Source organism: Etheostoma spectabile, unplaced genomic scaffold (assembly GCF_008692095.1).
Source record: "Etheostoma spectabile isolate EspeVRDwgs_2016 unplaced genomic scaffold, UIUC_Espe_1.0 scaffold397, whole genome shotgun sequence".
NCBI classification, from domain to species: Eukaryota; Metazoa; Chordata; class Actinopteri; order Perciformes; family Percidae; genus Etheostoma; species Etheostoma spectabile.
This window is the reverse complement of record NW_022605601.1, coordinates 478,132-488,625: the sequence shown is the minus strand read 5'-3', so window position 1 is coordinate 488,625 and position 10,494 is coordinate 478,132. Positions and strand designations below refer to the sequence as shown.

Sequence of the window (10,494 nt, the reverse complement as noted above, 5' to 3'; positions counted from 1 at the left end):
TGGGGATTGTTCAGACATGGTGTTGGTAGAACTCGACTCGGGTTGCATCTATGCCGTCAGAGTTTTTTTTAATTTTTTTTTTAAACTGCCTGCTGGCTCTAACCAGTTTTTTTTGAGTGTCTGAAACGTTCTTTCTGTGTTTTATAAAAAAAATAAAAGGCAGTTGTGGTATAAATAAATAATATTACAAATTAAGATACACACACATTCCAACCCCCCGCCCCCCTGTCTCTCTTTGTTTCTCTCTCTCTCTCTCTCTCTCTCTCTCTCTCTCTCTCTCTCTCTCTCGCTCATAGACACACACACTCACACATACTTGTGAAAATAAAAAAGAACCCCCCCAAAAAATGATTAAGAGTTAAAAAGAAGAAAAAGTTTTATTATGGAGTATGAAAACTCTTGTTCATTACAATTTACTTAATAATTGCAACCACATTGTTGTATTTATTGTTGCAAAACTTGTTGTATACTGTAGGCCTATATAGTTTGTTTGTTACCATGACAACACCACTGGTCTGAAGCTCAATGCTGATGCTGTCATGGAAATAGTTTTCTAATCAGCAATAAATATAACAATTTCTGATCAACCCATATCAATAGCATGCTTAAAATAACAAACCGATTAAAGCCCCACCCATTTCAAGACAACCCGACCCACTTCCGGGTTGAATCTTACCACTTCCGGGTTAGGCCCCGCCCAGTCCGAGTACGAATACGGATACACGTAATTCATGTGGTAAACAGATACAGATACAGATAATGCTGTACTCGCTCATCCCTAATAATAACCATCATTAATAGATGGTAAATTGATTGGTAATTAATCTTTAGTTAATTACTAACTGTAATTTAACTGTTAGCAAACTGTCATTTTACTGTTAACAAACAATTAAAGTGTACTTAATAAAATATTAGTGCTGTAAATTAACAGCTGATTGTTACACACACTAAATCCCTTGTATACTATATTAGATATCGGGTAATGATTAAAATATGTTTGTAAGCTTTTAAGAAACCATTTTTTAAAACATCTAAAACCATTATATAGATAGATGGACCAGATATTCCAAACACTTTGTTAAGGGCTACTGGTTACTTGGTTTGTAAACTGTCTATAAACAGTGTCTGGATGGTTATTGTAAAGTTGCAACAGATGACTATCATACCTTGTTAATCATATACCTAATACCATGTTAATAGTTAATAAATACTTTGTAAACTATCTATAAACGTTATTTAGATAGATAGATAGATTAGTTAATACTTTGTCAGTGGTTAGTAAACCGTCTGTAAACAGTGTCTGGATGGTTATTATAAAGTTGCAACAGATGACTATAATATCTTGTTAAACACTTTGTAAACCATCTGTCATGACACCATCATAGCTATTGTAAAGTTGTGACTGATGTTTTTCATAGTTAGTTATTGGTTAGTAAGTGTATGGAATGATACATTTTTGCCCTTCATTGAATTATATAAAAAATGATCTATATAAATACATATACTGTATATGTATAAACAGTACAGTACTGTGCAAAGGTCTTAGGCAGTTGTGAAAGTCTTAGGCAGGTGTGAAAAAATGCTGTAAACTAACAATTTTCAAAAATATAAATGCAAAATGCAAAAGAAAAATTTAAGTCACATCAATATTTGGTGTTAGTACCCTTTGTTATCAAACCAGCATCAATTTTATAGGTACACTTGCAAGAAGTCAGACAACGTTGAGGATCGTAGACATAGTGGTCGGCCAAGGAAACTTAGTGCAGCAGATGAAAAACACATTAAGCTTATTTCCCTTCAAAATGGGAAGATGTCCAGCAGTGACATCAGTTCAGAACTGGCAGAAACCTGTGGGACCCCAACTACTGTCCAGAGAAGTTTGGCCAGAAGTGGTCTTCATTGAAGAGTTGCAGCCAAAAAAGCCATACCTCTCACATGGAAACAAGGCCAAGACACTCAACAATGCATGAAAGGTGCTCTGGACTGATGAGTCAAATAAATGAAATATTTGGTTGTTGCAGAAGACAGTTTGTTGGCTGAAGGGCTGAAGAGCGCTACAATAATGAGTGTCTGCAGGCAACAGTAAAGCATGGTTGAGGTTTCTTGCAAGTTTGAGGCTGCTTTTCTGCAAATGGAGTTTAGTCAGGATTAATGGTGAGGAATACTAGCTGATACTTATCTATCATGTAATACCATCAGGAAGGCGTGTGATTGGCCCCAAATGTATTCTGCAGCAAGACAACAACTCCAAGGTCATTTAGAACTATCTTCAGTGTAAAGAAGAACAAGAAGTCCTGGAAGTGATGGCATGGTCCCCAAAGAGCCCTGATCTCAACATCATCATGTCATCATGACAACTTGTAACTTGAGTTACTTGACTTTTGGTCATAGCACCCACTGCTGGCAACAGGAAATCAGCTTTATATGACAAACATCATCCGATTTACATGAAACTTATAATGTGTGGCCTACATGTGATACTGAGCAGTCCACACTTACTCAGGCCACGCCCCCTTTCATAACTGTTTAAGGTAGAGTCTTCTTTAAGGTGTCATTGAACTTAGCAGAGAGTTCCTTTTTGATTGGTAATGTCTGATCCGCCACCCTATGCTTTAGCCACGCCTCTTTCTAACTAATGACCTGTTTGATGTAGACTATTGTGTGAGATATCATTGAACTCAACAGGGAGTTCCCTTTTCATTGGTGACGATTTGAAATGTCTGAGTGCCATGCAAATGCACTGCCGCAAGGAGCAGCATCCATCAGTAACTACAACGTGCAAGGATGGGCAAGGGCCCGTTTTTATTTGGCTTCCTTCTCTTCACAGTCCTGAGTTAAGCAGTGCTTCCACCCATCCCACCCCCATTCAAACATTACACAAAAAACATCATCCTTACCTGAACTACCTGAAATGGTGGGAGAAAAGCCCCTGCATATACACCTAACAAAACAATAATAACATAGGTGCCACATCAATAACCTGAGATCTTAATCATTAACTAATACCTAATCAATAGCTCTTCCGCTAATAATGGAAAAAACAGAAAAAAACAAAGTCAGACTTGTACATCCTTCACACACTTATGTATGCAGCCTAGCCCTTCATGCTTAGCAATGAAACAGAAATGAGGATGTCTCAATCCTCAACGTCAAAGATATTATGAACAGGAAACCTTTACTGCATGTCCAAAAGCCCATGAGTTACCTTTCACCTCTTAACAAACATCAATTATCGATAGTTGGATCTTAGATGCATAACCAGTTGTTGCCATCAAGTTGAGATGCCTGAGGATCCAAAGTGCTGCTCCGCATATCAACGAGCCTCCTCTAGCTTGGTAAACACCGCTTCTCGTGTTGAATCTCACTCCCGGTTTGTCCCATAGTAGGTCCTGTGCGTAGTGAATTCTGCTCCGCGTTAAACCACGGTCTGTGGCAGATCCCGAAAGATTTGGATTTGGTCTTCTTGTACTTCAGATTCCTATTGCCCGTATTTTTCGGTAAGATTTCCTCGTGTGTGGCAGCAGTGTAGCCCCACGATCAAATGTCTTGGTGGGCCACCATCATCCTGGCAGAGCTCTATGGGCTTTGTCTATCAGCGGGGTTTCGGCTAAATCCAGAGATTTTTAAGCAGAGCTGCGCAACAACGTCTGTCATAGTTTTCCCTCTTTCTTTTCCCACAAGTACCCAAGTGGTTTAGAGATTCTGTCTCTTTGATCGTCCCTCTAAATCCACCTATTTATCAGACAGTTGCTCTACTTGGTTAGAGAGGCGTTTAACATTGTTTTGCAACTCTGCTATGGCATCAGACGTGTTGGAGGTAGACAGCTATCTCCTTCAGTGTGCGATTCTGACTTTCCACTTGTGCTTTTGATGAGTTAATGGCTGAATTGTTTTCGGCTTTTAATGCAGCAATGTGCCCTCTCAATGTAGTTATGTCGACAATTTTCTCTTCTATTTTGTTGCAGGGGTTTCTTGCCCAAACTCTCCCCTTTGACTTCATCAGGGCCTGCCTTGTCTGCTGTCCCCATTTTAGCGGCTTGTGTTGTCTGCAATTTTCATTTAATGAGCCTTATTTCCGTGCATGTGAAGTATATTTTGACACAAATTATTTGATAGATTAGTCTGACTTTGTATAGAATGTAATTTTAAACACAACTAGAGCTACTGTAGCTAGAGCTACCGATCCGTGCGTGCTATCCTCTCATTGTCCAACCAGAAGTCCCTGTCTGTGAGTCATCTATCCAACCTGTGGATTCATGTATGAAATACATAGATATGTATTTCGGTGTATTAAGTTTATACGGACATTTAAATGTCCTGAGATGTTCATATAAAATATACTAAATTAGCATAAAAGTCCACTAGCTGCATGCTAATGCATGCAACAGTATTACTGTGGTTATATGTGCACTCACGTAATACTGTATATGATTATTGGGGGGGAGACACAATGGCAATGTTACCTGGATCTATACTGATTTACTGTCAGATTACAGCAGCAAAAGCGCTCACTTAGGGCCTCGGCCCGCTGCTGCTGTCTAGGGACTAGGGAGAAATGTATCTCTCAGGAGATTGATCTATTTCTGGATCTTAACTGTACTCCAGGCATGCCAACAACAACAGTCAGAGAGGCTTTTAAAGCCTCTTAGAAGCCAGAAAATATCCTACACAGTCTATGAAAGAAAGAAACAAACAACATTTGGGAGATTGGTGGACGTAGATCAACTGTTTGCTGACACCTGACTTGACTTGACCTTATAAAAAAAAAACTAATCCTAAAAACAGAATTTGATCATCTTTCTATCACACGGAGCAATCATTTTTTCAAATCAAGACTGAAATATTAATAGCAAGGAGAAAAAGCAGGAAAACCCCTGCAGTCAGTAACACCATCCTTAAAATAAACACAGCGACAGGAGAGAAAGATCCGTTCAAACAATTTTATATTACCCTTTACAGATCAGAGATGGCTAATGACCCATCATTTACCAATATTTTTTAAACAGCTTGGCTATCCCAAAGATAGCGCCTGAGAATCAATATAGACAAAGAAATTTCAACAGCTGAAGTTATGCAGGCAATTAATAATGGCAATGCAAGGTAATAAAGCATCGGGTCCAGGCGGGTTTTTTCAATTTATAAATAATATATTGCTAAATTCGCACCAATACTTAGCCGGACGTATTTAGGAGATATTTGACCAGCAGAAACTACCCCAAACCATGACACAGGCAATTATATCAGTTTTACTTAACAAGGATAAAGACCCTCTACGGTGTAGTTCATACAGTCCAATAAGCCTCCTGAACTTTAAGTATAAAATCCTTATTAACCATATAAAATATTAGCCACCCTCATTGAAACTGTAATGCCTGTTGTTTAACAACATGCGCCGACTGCTCAATATCTTATACTCGCCCCATACAGAAAATACACAGGGGTGGTGTTTGACCGTGTTGAGGGGCAATATTTTTTCCTGGTCCTAGAAAATTTGGCTTTGACCCATCCCTCCTGATGTGAATTAAAATTATAAAGTATAATGCTCACCTACAGCTACTGTCCAGACTATTCCATCTTTCCATTTAAACTTAGGGATCAAAGTTATCCCCACTATTTAAGAGCTAACCTGTTAGCAATATTAGAGCGAACAAACAAGGACTTTAAGAGATGGGCATTATTACTAATTTCATTGAATTTCTAATTTTTCTAAAAGTAGAATTGGAGCCAGAGCAACAAGATGATAGTGCTGCCTAGATTTCTTTATATTTTTCAGATGATCCCCATTTTTAAACCCAAGACAGTGTTTAAACAACTAGACCGGTCAATCTCTTCTTTTATCAACTGAAACCCTAGGATGAAGAAGACATACCTAGAGGTTCCCAAGGTGGCAGGGGGGTTGGGGCTACCTAACTTTCTCTGGTACTACTGGGCTGTGAATATAGCAAAGATTTTACATTTGACATACACATATAAAAACAAAAAGAGACCACACTGGGTCCATGTGAAACTTACATCTAATCATACTGTTCTCAAATCCTGTAATCAAGTTACCACTTAGAATATGGCCACAGTTTAGAAAAAGACCTAAAACAGATTAGCAATTCTCTCCAGTAGCAAACAATACTTATTTCCTAGCATCTGAACAGGACAATGTGTTCCAACAGTGGCGGGAAAATGGTTTGGTTTATTTCTCTCTCTGTATGTATGTATGCAACACCTGGTAGAGGAAAGCTTCACTGTTTTTAAAAGTTTTGAGGAGCCATGCAGTTGGTTGACATGTTAACAGAGTGAGATACTTAGTCATTTATTTTTACTGGAATGTAGCCCACCTTTCGAAATAGTTGGTGTTCCACCAATTTTTCAGATATAACAACACCACTGATTCTATCTCAACCAATTGCTTCGAGTCAATTCAGTATTGAATCGAATCGTACTAAATAGTTTCATCTTAAAATGAATTAGACCTGAACCGTATAATAGCAAAGCTATACAAATTTATACAAAACATAATAATTGTCAATAATATAAATTTAAAATTAATGCTTTGCTGCACGAACAGCAAATGTTTGTTGCTGGTGTATCATAACTTCTGTCTTCTTTCAGCTACAAAACCAACTATTTATTTTAATGTTTCTGCAGTGCTGTGATACCCACCCGGCCCTCCTTGCAGTAGGCCAGGAGCTTGTCTTCTTCCTTAGGGTGGAATATGAGCGTGTCCGGGGTGAAGGAGATGGGCTGTCGTTGAAAGGAAGAACCTTCATCTGTGCTGATAAACAGCATTTGATCCCTTTCATTTATGGATGAACCAACCAGCACTACCTGAAAGAAAAGGAGAAAGGGAAGAAAACAGAGGTCATTTCCCACAATGTATTTCTTGCTGCGGAAGACTGCGAAAGACTCAAAGACACTTTCCTTCTTATATCAGTTGTTGTTCATATCAACTCACCTTCCTGCACTAGAAAATGCATGCATGGCCATGCATGCACATTTAATCAAGGCCATTCTCTTGGCCATAAGAACTTCCCATAAAGCTTACACTGAGGCATCACTGTATTGACTATCTATTTAGAGTTTTATAGCTCATAATGTGAAGGCTTTAAACGCAGGGCAAACTAGGACCTGCCAACCCACTAATCATAATTATGTCTTGGACACCCAGAAATAAGTCTACCAATAGGGGTGATCGATAAGAACTAATGAACCAATCACATTCTTTAGGAGTTTGTGAGAGGCGGGAAACTGTCCAATGAGGGTTTCTAGGTTTTGGTGTTTATCATCATTATGGTGCTGTTTGCATCTAGGGCCTTATTTATAAAACAGTGCCTAGTATCCACACTGCAAGTGTAGGTGTGCACAAAAGCTGTAAAATGGCAACAAATAATCAGTCAAAAAAATCTGTCAATACGCACAACTGCAGGCAAAAAACAAACAGAATCCATGACTCCATCTCAAACACAATAAGACCTCTTTTTTCACAAGCGCTAAAAAATGGGACACCTTATATTTTAATATAACACTGTGTATTTGCTTTTAGATTTTTATAAGCGTAACAATTTTTTATCTCAGAAAGCTGTCATTTAATTTCCATTGTGTTCCCGAAAGTGTCACTGCAGACATCCTATGCATTTGATTCTTTCAGATGCCTTTTTTTCCCAATGCATAAGCATTGGTTTGGGGTTATTTTATGTTTTCCTTAAAAATATATATTTACTGCAAAGTTTAATGGTCCCAATAAGCCAAGTTGTCACATGTTAACAGTGTTAACAGAACTTATCAGAGAAACAAGTGTGTGTGGAAGCCACCACGGTGTCTTCAGTTTGCTCTGTGGACCTGACAGCGCAGTCATGTTCACTGCAGAATTTTACACCCAAAACTATTTGAAAACTAAAATCGTACTTTGTGTTTTATGCACAATAGTAAAAGATATTATTAAAAAATATTGACACACTGTTCTGCAATTGTTTAATGCTATTTGATGTGTAAAACCCACTGTGACAGATGGTTAAATCAGCTTGACTTGCCACAATCATCAGTAGAGGAATCAGCTGACATAGATAAATAGATAACTATAGAAGAATCAAGGTGGCAGTACAGACTATACAAAAGGGAAAATCACCAGGCTTTGATGGGATCCCCCTGAGTTTTATGCTACTTTTTGGGAACAGCTGGGCCCATTCCTTCTTGACATAATTAACTTAAAGGGTGGACTTTGAAGGGATGTTAACATAGCCTTGATTTTCTTATTCTTGAAAAAGGAAAAGGATCCTACAGAGTGCTCTAGCTATCGACCTCTTAAAAATCTTTGCAAAGCTCTTAACCCATCGTTTGGAGTCCCCTATGTCAAATTTTTTTCCCCAAAATTCAGCCTTGGTGCAGAATTACAGCAACTGGAGCCAGTCCCACAATGAGCTTTGCTTAGTATACATGTGCCATTTCTGAGTCAGTCGGTTTTGAGGAGGAGAGAGGGGGGAGGCTAGGGGTGTGGCCTTGACCAACTGCCACTTTGCTCGTTTGAAAGCCATGATGTCTCTCTCTTATGGGTGGGTCAAATGCTCTGGGCGGGCGACGCAGAGAAAGGGGAGGTAATCTTGCCCCTTATGACCTTATAACCTCATAAGCAAGATTCCAGATCGGCAAAAGATTCCAGATTGGCAAAAATTGCTATCAACACTAAACTTGTGATGCTCATTCAGCATGCCGCTATGAGGCTCTGTATCAAATTTGGCAATGATTATTATAGGGCGCTATAGTCAACGTAGAGCGGTTTTGGCTCGTCAATGTTAATGGGATATTTGCTATGGCAATGTACCACAGACCTTGCGGCTCTCACCTTTCAATATTTTCCGACCTTTGCCTCAGTAACGTTACGCTTTGGGTCCCGCTGTCGCGCATGCCCCGGGTCGATGTCTTCAGTCAAGTCAGACTATCAACAAGATGTCACTGGATTAAGTTAATCTTCAACTTGATTCACAATAGAAACAACAGAAATGAACCCCAGTCTCCTCTGAGGCGTCAGCTTGTACAGAACTGTCCACTCACACTCACACCTCTCTAAGGACAAGGCGAGAAATTATACGTTTGGTTGCAATGGAGAATAAAGAAGGCAAACATGGGCAACACATTGTCTTGCGAGGTGTCAAGTACAGGAAGATGAGAGGTTTGAAAGCATTTTTCTCCACCTTGCCTACAGGACAAATCCATTAGCTGAAGGTGTCCTTATGCATTATACACATTATCCCTGGTGGCACATGTACTACAGTGAAGGGAGTGGAGGTGACTGGCAAACACACTTGACGAATTTCACATCTTGGCTCAAGCTCAAAGAAAAACACTGGTGGAAAACACACACACACACGCACAAGCACACGCACACGCACACAACCCCCTCTCAAACATTAAAGGGTAACTATTATATAGCATTTTTAAGGTCATACTTCTTCTGTGTTTTGTACTGGGACATGTTGACATGCTTAATATCCAAGAAACACTTTATCTTTCTGGCTGCTGCACCTGTATTCACCCTCTGTAATGAGACGGCCTGGTGGAGCTTTTCTTCAAGCCCCCCTCCCGAAAAAGCCTAGTCTGCTCTGATTGGCCAGGGTGTTTCCTGGAATAACCGCTGCACTCCAGTTTTGTTTTACTAAAAGCAGCTGGAGCTACTGCAGCAGAGTATATAGCAGGACCTTCTACTGTGAATAATCACCAATAAAGGCTTTTAAACCAAATACTACACATCCGGTCAAGTCCCAGCAGTAATGGGACCCAAAATTAGGGAGGAATGACCAGTATTGGCTGCCAAGATTACAGCTATTAGGCATTAACATGCAGCTACTTAATAGTTAAAGTATGCTAACGTTAGATTGTAATGTAATGAAGCAGCACTTTTTACCGTCAAAAATCACAGATAAAGGCTTTTGAACCAAACACTACTCAATCAGACATGTTTCAGCAGTAATGTGACCCGAAATTGGGGAGAATTTAAGAACATTGGCAACCAAGATAAGATGTTTTTTTGCCATCAGTATGTAGCTATAGTTAGCGGTGGACAATTATAGAGTATGGCAGCAGTTTCTACAGTCAAAAATCGGATATAAAGGCTTTTAAGCCAAATACGACATTGCCGGAATTTTTTCAGGAGTAATGTGACCCAGAATTAGGGAGAATTTAACAACAATGGCAGCCAAGATGACATCTTTTACTGCTGTAAGCATGTTGCTACATGCAAGAATGTTAACACCGCTGTAGCTTAAAAAAAATCTCAGACACACCCTTGTGATTTTATGTCTTCTTTTTCTTTCTTATCAGGATGTTATGATCACTAATCACTAATGTTTAAAAACAAAACAAAAAACATATATATATATATATATATATATTTATATATTTATATATTTACATACACTACCGTTCAAAAGTTTGGGGTCATATTGAAATGTTCTTATTTTTGAAGGAAAAGCACTGTACTTTTCAATGAAGATAACTTTAAACTAGTCT

At 38.9% G+C, this 10,494-nt stretch overlaps 1 protein-coding gene across 1 annotated transcript in view; it reads right to left on the bottom strand.

The window, feature by feature from the left end:
- Window positions 1-10,494, bottom strand: part of sorcs2 (sortilin-related VPS10 domain containing receptor 2) — a 530,001-nt gene that overhangs the window by 186,031 nt on the left and 333,476 nt on the right. The window contains exon 4 of the mRNA XM_032511626.1: window positions 6,655-6,819. Coding sequence (XP_032367517.1) covers window positions 6,655-6,819 — 165 coding nt within the window. The remainder of the gene's footprint in view (window positions 1-6,654; window positions 6,820-10,494) is intronic.